Source organism: Suillus subaureus (genome assembly GCF_016647635.1).
Source record: "Suillus subaureus strain MN1 chromosome Unknown BJ212scaffold_32, whole genome shotgun sequence".
Taxonomy (NCBI): Eukaryota; Fungi; Basidiomycota; class Agaricomycetes; order Boletales; family Suillaceae; genus Suillus; species Suillus subaureus.
In genome coordinates, this window is record NW_024538588.1 from 376,818 (window position 1) to 392,938 (window position 16,121).

At 48.1% G+C, this 16,121-nt stretch overlaps 6 protein-coding genes across 6 annotated transcripts; 4 read left to right on the plus strand and 2 right to left on the minus strand.

Moving 5' to 3' along the window:
- Positions 1–437: 437 nt before the first annotated feature.
- BJ212DRAFT_1484217 (glycosyl transferase family group 2-domain-containing protein) lies at positions 438–3,471 on the plus strand (the record flags this gene model as incomplete). Its single annotated transcript, XM_041340754.1, has 11 exons — positions 438–1,101; positions 1,148–1,257; positions 1,303–1,481; positions 1,526–1,710; positions 1,760–2,266; positions 2,314–2,496; positions 2,549–2,867; positions 2,922–3,020; positions 3,072–3,184; positions 3,237–3,251; positions 3,308–3,471. 11 exons carry the CDS (start codon positions 438–440, stop codon positions 3,469–3,471), a joined length of 2,538 nt encoding a protein of 845 aa, XP_041189541.1.
- A 2,926-nt stretch (positions 3,472–6,397) lies between these two features.
- BJ212DRAFT_1377895 (uncharacterized protein) lies at positions 6,398–7,063 on the minus strand. Its single transcript, XM_041336536.1, has 4 exons — positions 6,948–7,063; positions 6,847–6,898; positions 6,696–6,768; positions 6,398–6,646 (listed from the first exon to the last, which is right to left on the minus strand). The coding sequence occupies exons 2-4, from the start codon at positions 6,859–6,861 to the stop codon at positions 6,540–6,542; spliced, it is 195 nt and encodes a 64-aa protein (XP_041189542.1). The 5' UTR covers positions 6,862–6,898; positions 6,948–7,063; the 3' UTR covers positions 6,398–6,539.
- A 306-nt stretch (positions 7,064–7,369) lies between these two features.
- BJ212DRAFT_1377902 (uncharacterized protein) lies at positions 7,370–9,140 on the plus strand. The gene is made up of 8 exons (XM_041336537.1): positions 7,370–7,441; positions 7,502–7,985; positions 8,038–8,087; positions 8,134–8,183; positions 8,298–8,422; positions 8,473–8,550; positions 8,618–8,740; positions 8,793–9,140. Exons 2-8 carry the CDS (start codon positions 7,781–7,783, stop codon positions 8,903–8,905), a joined length of 744 nt encoding a protein of 247 aa, XP_041189543.1. The 5' UTR covers positions 7,370–7,441; positions 7,502–7,780; the 3' UTR covers positions 8,906–9,140.
- Positions 9,141–9,591: 451 nt separating this feature from the next.
- On the plus strand, positions 9,592–9,961 carry BJ212DRAFT_1377906 (uncharacterized protein). Its single transcript, XM_041336538.1, has 2 exons — positions 9,592–9,789; positions 9,842–9,961. Exons 1-2 carry the CDS (start codon positions 9,646–9,648, stop codon positions 9,932–9,934), a joined length of 237 nt encoding a protein of 78 aa, XP_041189544.1. The 5' UTR covers positions 9,592–9,645; the 3' UTR covers positions 9,935–9,961.
- A 64-nt stretch (positions 9,962–10,025) lies between these two features.
- Positions 10,026–10,621, plus strand: BJ212DRAFT_587285 (uncharacterized protein). Its single transcript, XM_041343586.1, has 3 exons — positions 10,026–10,105; positions 10,169–10,557; positions 10,605–10,621. Exon 2 carries the CDS (start codon positions 10,241–10,243, stop codon positions 10,511–10,513), a length of 273 nt encoding a protein of 90 aa, XP_041189545.1. The 5' UTR covers positions 10,026–10,105; positions 10,169–10,240; the 3' UTR covers positions 10,514–10,557; positions 10,605–10,621.
- Positions 10,622–10,792: 171 nt separating this feature from the next.
- BJ212DRAFT_1377928 (heme peroxidase) lies at positions 10,793–15,525 on the minus strand. The gene is made up of 23 exons (XM_041336539.1): positions 15,033–15,525; positions 14,915–14,974; positions 14,766–14,850; positions 14,174–14,709; positions 13,905–14,123; positions 13,692–13,856; positions 13,558–13,637; positions 13,342–13,510; positions 13,253–13,286; positions 13,157–13,200; positions 13,058–13,105; positions 12,868–13,006; positions 12,473–12,807; positions 12,110–12,414; positions 11,941–12,061; positions 11,592–11,889; positions 11,527–11,540; positions 11,460–11,477; positions 11,346–11,404; positions 11,266–11,293; positions 11,125–11,218; positions 11,021–11,073; positions 10,793–10,970 (listed from the first exon to the last, which is right to left on the minus strand). Exons 1-23 carry the CDS (start codon positions 15,183–15,185, stop codon positions 10,959–10,961), a joined length of 3,069 nt encoding a protein of 1,022 aa, XP_041189546.1. The 5' UTR covers positions 15,186–15,525; the 3' UTR covers positions 10,793–10,958.
- Positions 15,526–16,121: the final 596 nt, after the last annotated feature.

A 16,121-nucleotide genomic window follows, 5' to 3' on the forward strand; every position in this document is an offset into this window, starting at 1 on the left:
GAGCGATGCAAGTTTGCTAAAGAGAAGGAGCCGTTGAAGGATTTGTAGGGGGATTCTGAAATAAAAGGAGGGTTTGGAGAAGGCAGACGAGGGCTGTCGAATGGGTTTCCGTCGAGAGACCTTCGATGGTCTGAATTGTATGGAAGGTGAAGGAGGATGGGGGTGGGTCACGCCGTCTTTTTCTCTGTCTTGGTGAGTCATCTTCTTGGGATGAATGGTCGTCTGAGCTTGAGGCGGTTAGAAAGAAAGGACGAGGTGAAGCCATGAGGCACTGACTGTGAATATTGTCTGCTCTTATCTCTTCCAAACACGTAATTCCCGGTGACGCGTGTGTAACGTACACCGAACAGATCCCAGATCCCAGATCTCCAGATCTACTATCACCGCCCTCATTTATATCCAACGCTCTCTTAACACACATTTCCACTCACCCGACTATGGACTACGACAGATACGACGCTACCCTCCATTACATCTTCAAACAAACTCAAGGTGACGCTTGGTTCAGGCCACATGAAGATTCAGTACCCCCAGGCGTATGTCTTCGTACACATGACGGTCAATTCAGAGTATTCCCATACGAGACTGCCGCACTCGCTCCATTCGAGGCTGCAGTAGCTGCACTCAATCCACTCGTAGCAGTAAAGGTTCGAAGCGCTGCTGTACACGCTGCACTAGCAGAACAAGCTGTCGATGACTGCATCTATGTCGACTCGAATACTCGCATCCAAGTACTCGATTCCATGGTTCTCCTTCCACAAGCAGAAAAGGATCAAAACGCTGCTTTCATCCGTGATGAACGTGTCCTCGTCGTTTGGAGCGACTCCCTCGATACAATCATCCCTATCGCACGTGACTTTGAGGATCGTCTCATTCGTCTGCTCTGGCGTACAAAACCACCTCCACCCTCCACCCACGAACTATCCATATACTCGGAGAAACCAGTCGATCCTCGTCTAACTCCCTCATCCACTGTAAACTCTGAATCTCCAAAACCGACTGTCGAACAAGATCCAGAAAAGGTTTCCCAAAAACAATCTCATCGTCCAATCATGCTATACGCTCCTGTATACAACGGTCTCTCCGCTGCACTCGCTCTCAGTCCGTCCTCATCTTCTTTTCAAACTTTTTTGCTCACATTCTCTAGTTTTCATCGGCAACGGCATGAGCACACTCCTTAAAGAATTTCGCCTAGACGGCAACTACACTCATTTCGCTCTTTGTGCTGTCATGCCTCTTCTCTTTTGTGTATCCTTGGTACCTATTCCTTTTACCTTGTACCCACTCGCTCACTCTTTCCAGTTCTTCACTCTTCAAATCTTTCAAAACATCACATTCGCAATCGGTCCTATCGCTCATTACCACCAAAACAGTCGTTACTACTCTGCAATCCCACCACTTCCAAACCCAGCCATAGACAATACACTCCCTCACATCACAATACAAATGCCCGTTTACAAAGAAAGTCTCGCCACAGTCCTGTAAGCCTCTTCCTTGTTTATTGATCACTGCTCATCCATCGCAGAACACCCTCTCTCACTTCCCTCAAAAAAGCAATGCAGACCTATGCACGCCACGGCGGCACATCAAGCCTCTTCATCAACGACGACGGCCTCCGCCTCCTCCCTCCAGACCAAGCCAAGGAACGTATCGAGTACTATGCAACCCACGGAATCGGCTGGATTGCAAGACCACGACACGGACATGAGGGTCAGTCCTATCCCCTCCTTCCAGTCAACGCTAACCAAATCACGCACAGGCTTCGTGCGCCCGGGTCGCTTCAAAAAAGCCTCCAACATGAACTACGCACTCGACGTCTCCCTCCGCCTCGAACGCATCCTCGAGGAACTCCAATCACCTCATAACTACAACTCGTATAGCCACCCTGCCTCTTTTGCCCATCAAACCCAAATCCCCAATTCAAGCAGAGATAGCAACATATTCACCCCTCCCAACCCGCCCTTCCACCGCGCCAGTGTCAGTACCACATACAGCGCTCACACTGCGCAAACAGAAGGAGGGAGCATCGTTAGTGTACCCGGGCAGTCCCCTGGGACGTACGGGGTGCAGTACATCGGGAGAGATGGAGACGATCAGGGATTTATTCCTCCTTTTCTCAACGGGAGTGGTAACGGCAGCGTGCCCGGAACGCCTAGACCGGGCATGGTAGGCACTCCACGGACCATCAGCCCTGAACCTCCTACACTCGCAGGGACGCATATCGAAGACATCGAAGAGCGGGCTCTTCAACTAGCCATGGAAGAAGGTCTGTGTCAGTATCAAGTTTTGATCACTGACGCTCACTCGAAATAGTACTCCAAACATCCCAAACAGGACACAGACCCTGGGCAGCAAACGCCCGTGCCTGCCGAATCGGGAGCATTATCTTATTGGTAGACGCTGATACAGTCGTACCGGCAGATTGTTTTAGGGATGCGGCAAGAGAGTTTGGGGAGGACGAGGGTGCCGAAGTTGGGGTTCTACAACACGAGAGCGGTACGTTCCTCCCTTCTTCCCTCGAGTAAAAAATTCGCTAATCCAAATACAGACGTCCTCCAAGTAGCCCACCACTACTTTGAAAACGCCATCGCTTTCTTCACCCGCCGAATTAACAAATGTATAAGTATGATGTGCGCAAACGGGGAAGTGGCGCCTTTTGTCGGGCATAATGCGTTTTTGAGGTGGAGTGCATTGCAGGATGCGGCGTTTGGCGGGGGAGATGTTAATTCTTCTTCTTCGGCTGCACCGTCTTCTACTCCTAATCCTGGGTCGGGTCCTAGAGCCCAAGTCAAGATCTGGAGTGAGGATAATGTCAGTGAAGATTTCGATATGGCGTTGAGGCTTTTGAGACAGGGGTATATCGTTAGGTTTGTGTCGACTCGGTTTTTCTCGAGTCGGGTTGTTGATGTACTGCCGTGCAGATGGGCGACCTACTCTAAAGGCGGATTCAAAGAAGGTGTATCGCTCACTGTCGATGATGAGTTGAATCGGTGGCAGAAGTATGCGTATGGGTGTAATGAGTGCGTTTTTCTTTCTCTCCCGTGCACGCTTGATATTCACAGCTCACTCAGGCTCCTCTTCAACCCCTTCGTCAAATGGTTATACAAAGGCCCCATCAGCCACCAGATCCACAGGTTCATATGGAGCCCTGCACCACTCCATTACAAGATCTCGATGATGGCTTGTACGTCCCCCTCCTATCTCTTCGATGCTCAAACTGACTGCATTACAAATAGACATGTTCTCATACTGTACGTCCCTTCTCTATCCAAAGTACAAGACACTAACATGAAAACGCTCCCAATAGACGGAATAGCAGCCTCAGCGACCATCTCCCTCATCAACTATATCATGCTCGGTTTCCAATTCCCCACAGACGATTTCTACATGCACAGTTTCGAAATCTGGCTCGCTACCTTTGTGGTATTTTTCGGAGCAGGGAATGTGGGGCTATGTACTTTTGCAGTATAGGCTTGGGGAGAGGGGTATCGTTGGCGGTGCTATTGAGTGTTTTGGATGGATTCCGTTTTTGTGAGTCCCGTCCCTGTTCTATGATAGTCTTTCTACGGTGCTTGGAGCTGAACTGACACGATAATACAGCTTCTTCTTCTTCGGCGGTCTAAGCATCCCGCTCTCACAAGCCATCCTCGCTCATCTGTTCTCGTATAACATCACGTGGAGCGCGACGAAGAAGGAGGTTGAGAGGTCGAATTTCTTCAAGGAGGTTCCAAAGATTTGCAAGAGGTGCGGTTCTGTTTTTTTTATTGCTTTTTTCCTTGTTTCTTTTTTCACTTTGATTTGCGTTTTCTTGCCTTGCTTCCGTTTTGGATTGGAGTCTGGACGCGTCGCGTTGCGTTGGCGCCCACTTTTGTCTCCGCCGAACATACGCATCAGTAACGATATCTCCGTTTTTGGGGGGATTGACCATGATCATCCTAGGAATTCGGATGATATGGCCTCGGGACATGTGCCTGGGCATTGCACGTGTATGTGGAGCTGGGACGAATATACGCCCCTTGTGCTGGCACATTGCCACCGTAGTGCTGGGCACGCACATTCCCGCCATAGTACTGAACGCGGACATGTGTGTTCTGATCGGAAGACATGCATTTGCGGTCTTGGAGCCCACAGCTACTGCACATGTGATGCGCCCATATGCATGAACTAACAACCACTTTATCGCTTCGTGAACTGGTCATTTCGATCGTCACTCAAAACGCCGCACCCTCTTTGTTGACTCGAAGGGCTGTCGTGTCCCCGTTGCCTCGTTTCACGTGGCAAGATATCCGCACTTTACTTCTCTTCCTTCTTTTTTTCCACGCCTTTTCCTTTCTTGATGTCATGCTGACGGTTATCATTTGGCCTGTTCTCCATATAGATTCTGGTTCCCCCTACTCGTATGTATTCTGCTGATCGCGGGTATCGTCATCGTCAGTACGCCGCTAGTGCCATATCAATGGCAACTGACCGGAAATGCGTGGGCTGTTATCTTCCCGCTGTCGGTTGTATGCGCTTGCCATATCCTGTTCCCGGTACGTTTTACGTTCTTTTCTTCCATTCTGCGATTGGGGTGAGCGATCGTCCTCTATTTGGGGATCACGCTTCTTCGAACGTTTTACATCTCTCCATCCTTGTTCTATGCTTCCCGAACGTTCTCATTCCTTTTCTTCTTTGCTTCGGCGATTGAGCATATCACTACCCCCCTTTTGCATTCTCCTACCTTTTTTGGCCTCTACTCGCTCATGAAGTATCCATGCTAACACCGATCTATATAGATTGTCCTCAATCCATGGCTCATGATCTTCTCATACTGAGCATGCACAGTGACTCGGGCAGGATCCCCGAAATCGAATGCACACCTTCTCTCCTTACTAATTACACACATATCATGCCACTTAGAGATCAAGAACAATCAACAATCTTCCAAATCATCATTCTTTTTTTCATCTTGTCGCGTCTTTACATAGTTCCCACACCAGGGCGCAACCCGGATCCGCAATCAGACAGGACTTTCGGTTGTTGACTTGTAAGTCTGGACTTATTACCATACAATACATACTCGCGTTTTTGGACATGTTGTCTCTGTTGTTGTCATCGCCATCGTTTTCACCGCTCGTGATTGTTGCCACGCCCTACGGCACTCCGCTCCTTTATGAACTGTCCACGTATCGTATATACCTTGTTCGACTGACTCGGTTGTTTCCTGAGTTTTGTTAGCAGGCTGTTGCAGAACTGTCAGTAATCGTTAATATTATAATGCTTTCACGTTTCCTTGGGTATTGATTAATGATAGGCTATGACGTTAACGTTGCCGGGCGCTCTCTTGCAATCGATCATGTAGATAGTTCCTTGGGTCCATGGACATTGGAGCGCATGTTGTTGTTCTTGGAATATCTTATCATGATCCATAAAATCAATGATCAGGTACGCAGCCCGAGTACTGTAAATAGTGGTGGAGTATCATATCATGGAACGTTGATCTGTCAAATGTAAAAGTGGAGATTTTGTCCTTGGCTACGGAGAACTAGGCCTGGTGCTGTGTTAACTTATCGTTCAAATAAACTGTTATTGAATAGGGTTAATGAATCTAATCTAATGCCAGAGTCGTGCCTAGAGGCCCAGGTATACCATCGCAAGGACCGTTCACCTGGACATGAAGACTAATGACCGCGTGTGTCAGGGAACTTCCGATCTCATTCTACAACCGCCGATGTTGGTTGCAAAGGTACGGTAGTGGTTCAAGTGCGGAAGCGACTAGCGTTTGCGAGGTGGAGGTATACGACGACCATATGCGGGATTTGATGCAGATGACCCGCCTATGACGTCTGGACTTGGCGCTTTAATCATGCAGATAAGATCATCAAGGACCCGAGAAGGGGATATCAAGCTCAGCCATCTAATATTGGACATCGAGCGTTGACTTCAGCTTCCACTGAAGTAGGTAGCAGACTCGTAGCGCCGCCGATGTGGAGATTCGGTCGGGGTTCTATCGCGGACTCTTCGAATTTCATCCTTACCTCGTTGACTTCGTACAATGCAAATGCAATACTGGAAGCAAGCAGAAGATTTGATGTCATAGTTTAGAGGTGCCTGAATTATATAGACTTTGCCAAAGTAGCCAGTCGTACTCCATTAGATGATAAGGTCTGTGGCGGTAAAACGTTTTTAGTCTCAAGAAGACGCGTGATAGGAGTGCCTCAGAAGCGGACATTACGGAAAGGAGACTGAGGGGATACGGAATTACCCGCACCGGACTAGTCACCTGCAGAATTGAAGCTTCGTAGAGGTGCGTACGGATCTATCTCCGAGCAGTGATATCATGCCCCGGGCGGGAAGGAGTCGTTCATCCGAGGTGGTCCGGCGGTACCGGACAGCACTACAAGGCCTTGAAAGCACACAGGGGGATTTAGGATAAAAGGATTTAGCATGTACCCCGCAGTTCTCTATATAATGGCAATTGCAATAGTATGATAGTTGATTTTCCCCTAGCTCTAATCGAAAAAAATATCACCATCGCGTACTATTACCTAGGTGTGGTTTTATGCAAAGCAATTGGATCGCCTTCCAGGATCATCCCGACGCGATCTGACGCAAAGATAGGATAAAGTGGCAGCCCGAGCACGTTCGTCGGTGATAACGGTGGATGCTGAAGGTGTCTGTACAACAAGGAAAGGAGATGCCTAGAAAGTACGAACCTATCTCGTGCTTCAAGGTTCTCGGAAAACTGACACAGAAGGTGCAATTATCTTCTACTGGGCCCCATCTAGTCTTCCTAGCGATAAGTAAATGACGCAGGACAACTGCCACGTCAGCCCAAGAGGTCAAGAGCATTGGACCCAGCATCACCTCGATACTTGACATTATCGAATGTCCTCACTAACATCATGATCTCTAGCGCCTAGCCAAATCGAGGTTAAACGCCACCTGGCAAGATTCATGGTACATACTGGACTCCAAACGGAAGGAGGATTTCCTCGTATATCACTGGCAACAGATAGTTTTGGCCCACAAGCAAGCATTAATATTGTTAGTGACCAAAAACGAAGGATAGTGTCTCCACCACGAACCTTTGCAGGTATTAGCATGGACGGTTGACCTCTATTTATCCACAGGCGCAGTGTTGCTATGAATGTGAGGTTGTTTAGGTCCAGGTGGGCTTTGTAAAACCTCAGGCCTCAGTACTGAAGTGGTCAGCTGGCCATGCTCGAGCGCTCGGGTTCCAAACGTAATACCACCCATGGCCGTGCGCCGAGTTGTCCCTTGCGCCAGATATTGCCGTGAGATGGGCCTGCCAAGGTAAGATTACATAACCAGTGATCATACGGATCAACACCATCAGTAGCGTAGTCAGCCAATGAAAATCGTTTATCGTTTAACATGGTCAGGCACCCTGAGTAGAGGCTATAGCCTACATCAATCTCACGATGTCGACTCCTCCCTGGTGAGCCTTTTGAAAGACTGTACTACGACACTCGTTGACATGACTGCTACTTGGGCTTAGATTTTGTTATACTTGGTCGTGTTCTAACCGCGCTATGAAATACAGATCCGGCCGCGCCAAATTTATGGGACCAACCACATAATTATTAAAGTAGGTCAAGTCTGGATCAGATCAGTAGTACGCCGCATGGATCAACCCTGGTGCCTTGCCAAGAATCTTGTACAGGCTCACTGCCTTCGCTAAAGCTTGTCTGACCTGAAAAAATCAATGCTTGGTTTCCGATAAAGAGCACGAACTTAACAGACGAACACGACGCTAGCTGTAATCCTCACCATCGCCATGCTGCGTCTGTTGTGTATCGTGCTGTCTCTTTTCTTATCCCTTCAGCTCGCTGTTGCGGACTCTGCCTCAACAGTCTTACGAGTTTCACGCCACTCTAAGTCATCGTCACTAGTACTGAACAAGTCTCTACTATCAGCTCTCTTGGTTCGGCGAGGAAAGTTCATTGCTCGACAAGGCAGTAGCGGGTGCCCTAGCGGTTATCGTAAGCAATTCACGCGCTAGGTACTCAGAAATACATCACTGACCCACCCTAGAGCAATGTACTAACTACCCGGACGCATGTGCCCCTACTGGCAGCTACTGTGTAAGGTTGCATGACGAACCTTTTCACTGTGATTAATGTTTTCTAGTGCAACGATTTGTATAACTGTCCAGACGACACCACCGTACGTGCCTTCGCGTCTTAGACCCAATCGTCAAAACTGACCGACGAGCGTTACAACTAGTGCTTCGAATCCGAGTGAGACGAAAAGATTTCGATCAACTTTCTTTTCTTTTCTGAAGGCTGCTGTAGATGTTGTCCCAATACCGCGCAAACGTGCAATGGAAATACCTGCTGCACCTCTGGTAGTGAATGCTGCAACGACAACAGCTGCTGTGAATCCGGCTACCTCTGCTGCAATGACTCTGTCGGGGGATGTGTGTTATATTCCCTATCAATTGCATGAGCCACTCTAACATCTATTTAGGCTGCCCTACTGGAACTACGTGCATTGCAAATTCTGACCAATGTTCCGCTGGAGGCTCAGGTGGTGGAAGTTCTGGAGGTGGAGGCAGGTGGAACTAGCGTCACGGTTGCTACTGCTGCTCCTTCCAAGTCAACTGTGCTTCCAGGAACCACTTCTTCCAGCAGTGTTATAGTTACATTCAACGGCCCCACAACAACCGGGTCTTCGAGCAGTCATTCACTCACTTCTTCGACGGTTTCATCCGCAGGGTCTACTTCCACTGGCTTTAGTAAGCAGCCTCTTTCCTCTGATTCGTGATCTAGCTTACACCGTACACTTAGCGAACACTGGTGCTGCTCCTCGTGGTATCGCACTCGCACCTGGGAAACAACTTGTGGCCTTGGCTGCAGTTGTTGGTTTGCCGATTCTTCACAATGTTGCCCAGGCATTGTGAGCATGCAATAGGACTTCTCTTATTATACCCGTCATTGGTTGTTGAGGTTGTAATTTATGATGTGTCAGATGGTGTTCACTTTGTTGCATAACGGGACTTATAATACGACATTTTGCCTGCAGATCAGTTACAGTTGGTTCACGGATTGCGAGAGATCAAGGTAAATTAGGTAGTGGCTAAATGACTAGCAGGCACAGGGGCGCATTGCAAGTTGGAGGCATATGAGGACCATACAGATAGTACTGCTTACAACGGCAATTGTGTTAGGACTCGGTAAGTAAGTGACACAATAGTGTATAACGTTAACATGACATGCCCGCTTACTACGTTGGCAGGTACTCATGTGGCACTTCAGTATTAGTCACGACCGCTCTAGCGAGATCGGAGAGGCGGTGCGTACGTGGTATATATACTCTGTTCAAACATAAAGATGGCCATAGCCAGCTACATAGTATCTGATTAAGTTTGATTGTCAAACCGTCGCTCCTCCTGGCATCAACTTGAACTCTTGCCAATCTCGCGTATACTCGTTGCCGGTGTCAAGCATGTCTTTTGCTGTCGAAGCTTGTATGTTAACTGAAATCAGGCCTATATAGTCTAACTGTCTCTAGTGAGAAACTGCTCGAGCCGTACACAACACTCACGACTGAGCAGCTTACTAGTTGAAGGTTGTGTCATAGCACTTCATTGTGTACAGCGCAACATACCGTCAAACTTCCGGCCGCGTCTGCATCGCCATCATGACCTGTCAACGAAACCGTCTTCCCGTAGATCAGTCATCAAGCCCAGTAGCGTGGCACAATGGCGGAGTACTGCCAACAACACTAGGAGACTTTGTCTCTTTACAAAATATATCTTCTGAGACCTTGAGCTGTGTACGAGGGGTGCGCTTTCTTTGCCTGACTTCATTAATTGTTCCCCCTGCCTATAATCTAGGATCTTCTCCCTCTCGGTACACACTCCTACATCGACCGCTTGCAAGGAACACTTGCCATCATCATCGCACCTCCTCGTGAGTTGGCCAAATAAATACCCGACGTCCTAGAAGCGCTTAAGCTACGCCCAGAAGGCGAACAGAAGGGTGCATAGGGCTCTACACGTTGTACCCGACGGTTAGTTTCTGGCTTGCTAAGTGGAATCGCAACTCGTGCGCATGAGAAGGTGTGTCTGTATAAAGGTGTTCCTATTCTTCGACCCCAGGTCAGCTACTAGATCATCTGCGAAATACATCTTATTTTGACGTTGGAAAATGCACATGGTTAGTTCTGCACGAAGCGGACCGCTTGATGGAGCTCGGTTTCGAAGATACTAATCAAAGGATCATACAGAGTCTGGATGGGAGGAGTAAGCTCGCGTTTCAAGCTGTTCAGGACAGTAGGACCTTTGAGGTCGGGGGTTGGAATCGGGACCGACAGACGGACGATCCATTGTTCTACTACTATCTGTGAAGACGTGCAGAAACTAGCAGGCACCACTCTAATACGACCACTGGTAATTGAGGGCCTCGACAAAGAGAAGACGGAAGATTCGCCTGCATCAAAATACGACAACAAGCCAGCTACAACCAGCACTGAGAAGTTCACTCCCCCGCCACAGCTCTTCATGTGATTTCATCTGCAGATGAGTGGGTTCATAGGTTGCAAGGGATGAAGGTAAATCACATCCATTGCAAACGAAATTATGTACATGCTTTCGACAGGAAGCTAAAACGTAGAGTCGGGCATGAAGTAGGTCGTAGGCGACTCTGCTCGTCCGTGGCAGTGAACAATTTTACCTTCAGTCCAATTTCAGTCTTATAGTTTGACAGCTGTAGCCAACCGAATGTGTCTGGCCATATTTTTGTCTCCATCCTTTCTGAGCATCTATGGTGCAGTAATGCATGGTTCTAGTAGAGCTGCATCGTAGCTTTTCATCCATGTCTTGCCTCGGATACAATTGGATGATATATTACAAACCGATTTCTCTTAAACAGTGCGAGTGGTGGTAATACATGTAATGTAGGTGTCTGGGTTTGTAATACAGTGACGAGGATCGGGCGTTTGTAGTGTCCGTGTTAAACATCATACTACGATTGCGTGTGAGTGGTGATCTTATCACATGGCAGCGTTCACTCACCTCAACGATCATTGAAGTGGGTATGGAGATGTCGGTGAACCTCGATGTTTGCTCTGCTTCAATGGATTGAAAAGAGCCTACAACAACGCAATCACATAACTTACCTGCGTCAACGCGCGTCCCCTTACTACGAGTAGTGATCTGAGGACGACGAATAGAACCTGCACTGAAGATACTGCAGATGATTCCAGGGGCGATCTGGAAATTCTCAAGTCTCCCGTCAAACGCAAAGCACTTGCACTTACCTTTGAGAAGACATCCCACGACAAAAGGCTGGATTACCATATCTACGTAAGCTAGATACACGGATAATCGGTAGACGCACCCAGTTTGCTTCGGAATGGCCATAACTTGGCCATCGAGAGTGATACGCAAGACAGACGACTTTAAGGACGTTCAGACTTGCGGAGAGCCACGCTGATGCTTTGAGATAACTCACCTCGTCACTCGACATCATCTTCATCTAAAGTTAGTGCATGTTTCGAATGAAAAAGTCGGGGACGAACGTCAACGTCCAGATCTGAACATTTGGTTATCATACACCAAGTCGCAGAAAATGCAGAGGGCTTACTGAGTGCTTTGCAGATATACCGCAGAACGGCTGGGTGCTGTTCTGATCCTTTGTCTTGACAACTGGAAGCAAAGCCGGAGTAGTCCTCGTTTTGAGCGTACATGTAGTATTTCACCACAGAAGCAATGACAGCGGAGAACAAGGCCGCAGAAGGGATGATCTCCTCGAACAAACACAATGCTATCTCCTCTATCGAAGCCCGCGGGGTGACTCTGAGAACCTCCGAGAGGAACACTTCACCTTTTTGGGATGACAAGTGATTTGAAAACAGAAAATCACATATGCCATTGATTGAAATCTGGTTCACCAATTGAGCAACGGAGCATATAACGAAATGTAGGATAATTACAATGCCATCAGAGAGTCTTTTCAAATGGCTCTCAAGGTATAACTTGATCAACTGGGTAGAGCGCATGGCTTTCTGGCAAAGAGTCCAGTCGGAAGCAGGATCTTTATTCAAATACAAGTAGCTGTGCACACGTCAGTGACGGGAGGCTAATCACAACGGATAGACTTACTGTGCAATGGTGAAAAAGGCTTTGTACCAAAATTCTGGAGTCATTTGCGACGATGATTTGTCCATCGATGGTAATCCAACCTGACGAAAAAAAACAAGTTCAACACCAAGCAGTTTGTGTTGATGTATCAGAAAGAGGACCATGATGTCGCCCACCCAATAAACAGGAAGGAGGTTCAGGATTTCAATTATGTCGACTTGCTCGTCAACTTCGCGTCTCTTGCGTATCAGCTCACTTGTAAGGTGCGCAAAATGCGAAGTAGACGCGGTGTATTCAGCAACTTTATCAGAGATGGGCTTTCTGATCTGAATATCAAGCAACGATGAGAATCAATAGATAACGGACAGCGTAAAAAGGCCTTACCGCTTCGTTCCGTACCCTGGGAGGCATGTGTAAGTTCGAAAGTCGACGCTCATAATCTCTGACAACGTTCATATCAGCAGCTACAAATGCAGCTGGCTGAACTGTCGAAGGCCTGTCCCAATCGTAAAGATGCCGGACTTCGGCACTGCGCGGCGCCTTGGCCATGCTCGAGGCAAGGAATTCTGGGGTCAGGAAAGGAAAGTGAGCATAGACTGAGCCCGCGGGGTAGTGATCGGGAAGCATGCGAAAGAGAAGCTTGGTGAGCATGCCACCATAGGATCCATCCATTTTGTTGACCATGCAATGCTCGTAACCCCATGTTGTCAAGTTGAACGCTACCATGAGAGGCTCAGTATCGATGAAGGATGTACAGGCCCGAGAATCAGTTGACTCACGAGTGAAGTCTACTGTAAGAAACCTGTCTCCACGGGTCAAGCATACGGCATCGGCGAGGATGGCACGTGAGATGGTGTATCCAGGGCAAAGGCCAGCGCCAGGAATGGGAGGTTTTGTTTCCTCAGCCTGCAGGCCCACCTGAGTGCGAATCAGCAAACGCAAACCATCTAAGCTGTTGTCGAGACTTACATGCAACTCCAAGTTTTCAATATCCCCGTACAAGCGTTCGGCTGCGACCTATTGATGGTCAGCATGCGGGTGAGCACACACAACGGGGTTGATCCCTACATAAATCTCTGGATCGGGGTTCCATTCGCTGAAGGTCTTGTACGCTGGGAAGGCAAATTATAAATCAATAAACTGGCGGAGAGAAAACCACCCCACGTTTCAAACCAATGAAGCGACGAAATTCGTTCAGCTGAGTTTCAATACTTAGTATCACTGCGTGTCTTTGCAACTTACAATGGACTGACTGAACAAGCGCCCCAGGCTCGTGCTCGCACCATGCCTAAAATCTCTACAATTCGCATCACGGCCGGAACGCCCCTCGCACGAAAGGCACAAGCCCTCTCGGCCGTTGCATCCTGTAAAACACGAGCGATATCGTCGTCGCTGAATCGACCATCCTCCTCACGGGTGAGACTGTGACTTGTTAGCTAGCAATACATGATAAAGTAAATACTTCATACCCGCCAAATGTCCAACTACGAATGTCAGGCATTTGAGCACTACTCTTGTGGACGGCAGCCTTGAACTCTTTGACAGTGATCTAAGGAAACAAATACAATTCTTAAAAACTCCATATAAGGACGGATATACGTACAGTTGAAGGGTCTTTTCCAGGGAGAATGCCTTTGAAAACGTGTTCAATCCACACTTCGTCTTGATGCGACATTGCCGCATGCCAACGATAGAGCATGTTGAACTCCAATGAAACAGCGTTCCCAGCTCCTCGTTGGGAAACGTCATGCGTCTGCTCGCGAAACCCCTGAATGAAAATCAAAATGGATAGTGAGTATTACGAACAATTCCGGACCTGAAGTGGATTTAATCTCCAAGTCAGTCCATCTCTGACAAGACCAAGAATGCCTCCAACGTAGTCCGTTAAGATGATCTGCATGAAGAACGCTGTATTGACCAGTCGAGCACGGTGAAAGATCTCATCGCACTGGGCAGTACGTTTCGCTTCATTAAGAGGCGCTGGGGATGTGAATGTCCCTCGCTCGTTGAGGCTAAGGATCTTGTTTGCAATATACTGTTGAGGGGTTAGCATTTCTCAATTTATACAGTAAGACAAAAACTGACATTGTGGTGACGACTGAATAGGACTGCAAGGGCACCCACGGAGGGGGGCATGAACAAGAGACGCTTGTCAGCAAATACATCTTCCCAAATGTGACCGGTTCCGTCCTTCTTGCGTATGCTATCGACCTGCTCTTCGTTGTGCCCATATAGAATACTCAGGTCGAGGTAGCTGCTGGCATTGTTAATCGTCCAATCGTGGGAGTTCGTATCAAATATGCTGTGAATGATGAGATCTGCAAATGCGAAAAACAAACTGGAGAGGCCCCCAGGATGAGGGACGAAGTCATTCTGACGGCGACGCAGAAGGGTATCAAATACCTCTCCTGGATCTGGTAACGGGCGACGCGATGAAACGTGCGTAGAAGGCACAGATCGCGCATATGGTTGACCTGCTTGACCAAGGCTCGGCGTAGACATCGAATAATTGGAACCATCAGCACTACGGAAGACATATGGCATGCTACTGGAGCCGGACAGAGGCGTTGTTACAGGAGTCTTCAAGAAGCTGCAAGGCGGGTGGGGAAGGTCCTTGTAAACTAAACACGCTTGATCAGAACTGTACTTATAAGTTGTCGATAAAGATTACACGTACGGATATCGATCACGGAGATCTGAAGTTCTTTAGCGAAGACTGAGTCGTCGGGAAGGCGCGACATCAATATCAAAAGTTTTTCTAACTAAGTTACAAATAAATAAAGCAGCGTGAGTTTGGATCCAAGGAAAGACGACGCATACACCTACCAAAAACTCCCGGTCATTGATGCCCGACTTGAGGTTCTTCAGTGCATCAACATATGCTGGCTGATAGTAAATGGCTTGCATTCAGCTCAAGTTTCACAGCGGACGACAGCCTACGCACCAGGTCTGCCAGGGTAAAGGGGGGTCCTCGCGTGATGATTTGTTCGAAGTCTTCCACTGACTTGATTTTGTCAAAGCACGCGGGGATGCCAGGCTGGGATATGCATGGAGGAATATCGATCCTCGGTACAAGTGACGCTGCTGCTCGTCTCATGGTTTGGATGTTGGAACTGAATATCGACTTAGTTAACTTGGAGAGAGAGCGTTGTCAAAGAATGTGGTGTGCTGAGAAGGGCCCAGCACGACTGGCTATATATGCATCGGGTCTGAAAGGTATTCAGTGACAGACGCAAAAGGCCGCCAAAAGGAATTCCAGTGTCGAGCAACAATTAAATGATAAATGATACCCTGGGGATTCAAATGTTCATGCACATGGTGCGTGGGGGAGCCATTGATACGAATATATGTGCAAGCGCCAAATCCGAAATTCTGGCTGCTGCCATGCTGCATATCAAGTACTGTCTGGCAGCGCTAGTAAGCTCTAGTTAAGAACTAGGTCGGTTACAGCGTCGACGCGTCGGTGGCATTCGCGTATGTAATACCAATTGCGTGATACATACTGACATAATCACTATTATTTCAAATTTAAAACAGTTCCTTCAAGTTCTGCAATTAATGGTGGACGCGTCGATGGACGTCGATCCAACCATGATTCTCTCAGAAGCATGACTATTTCGAACGTTGCGCTGTAATAATGTGAATGGCTTGTCAAAAAATCTAGCGGTAGACTGGGCATCTTGTATCGACCTCTAGCATCTCAGAACTCATCGTCGATATTGTTGCCACCACATCACAACGTATACATACTGCGGCCTACATGCATGAATTTATACTGGCACGATGAATCACTACTCGAACCTTTGGTAGTTCTTCTTTGCCTGCCGTTCCGAGGGCAACCAAAAGAAGTGAAGCAGGTCCTCGACAGCTGGTTCCTGCTGGTGCTCCCCTCCGTCATTTCCCAATTGCTGCAGTATCAGGGGAACAATGTCTTATGTCTACTAAATGTCAACAACGGAGTAGCCGACCGTGTCCAAATATCGCCGTGGTCTCCAAAGGTGGACGCTCGCCCGAACAAACACCAGAAGACCTG

What these genes read in the sequence shown, in the direction of transcription:
- BJ212DRAFT_1377895 (XM_041336536.1), bottom strand. An exon ending in AACCTTGAAGCACGAGATAG is followed by an intron (nt 6,647 to 6,695) that starts GTTCGTACTTTC and finishes AGACACCTTCAG; the next exon opens with CATCCACCGTTATCACCGAC.
- BJ212DRAFT_1377902 (XM_041336537.1), top strand. Translation starts at nt 7,781, where the DNA reads ATGCTGCGTCTGTTGTGTATCGTGCTGTCTCTTTTCTTATCCCTTCAG. An exon ending in CGGGTGCCCTAGCGGTTATC is followed by an intron (nt 7,986 to 8,037) that starts GTAAGCAATTCA and finishes GACCCACCCTAG; the next exon opens with AGCAATGTACTAACTACCCG. An exon ending in CCCCTACTGGCAGCTACTGT is followed by an intron (nt 8,088 to 8,133) that starts GTAAGGTTGCAT and finishes AATGTTTTCTAG; the next exon opens with TGCAACGATTTGTATAACTG.
- BJ212DRAFT_1377906 (XM_041336538.1), top strand. Translation starts at nt 9,646, where the DNA reads ATGACCTGTCAACGAAACCGTCTTCCCGTAGATCAGTCATCAAGCCCA. An exon ending in CCTTGAGCTGTGTACGAGGG is followed by an intron (nt 9,790 to 9,841) that starts GTGCGCTTTCTT and finishes CCTATAATCTAG; the next exon opens with GATCTTCTCCCTCTCGGTAC.
- BJ212DRAFT_587285 (XM_041343586.1), top strand. Translation starts at nt 10,241, where the DNA reads ATGGGAGGAGTAAGCTCGCGTTTCAAGCTGTTCAGGACAGTAGGACCT.
- BJ212DRAFT_1377928 (XM_041336539.1), bottom strand. Translation starts at nt 15,185, where the DNA reads ATGAGACGAGCAGCAGCGTCACTTGTACCGAGGATCGATATTCCTCCA. An exon ending in CGTAGTTGGACATTTGGCGG is followed by an intron (nt 13,511 to 13,557) that starts GTATGAAGTATT and finishes AACAAGTCACAG; the next exon opens with TCTCACCCGTGAGGAGGATG. An exon ending in AAAGACTCTCTGATGGCATT is followed by an intron (nt 11,890 to 11,940) that starts GTAATTATCCTA and finishes TTGGTGAACCAG; the next exon opens with ATTTCAATCAATGGCATATG.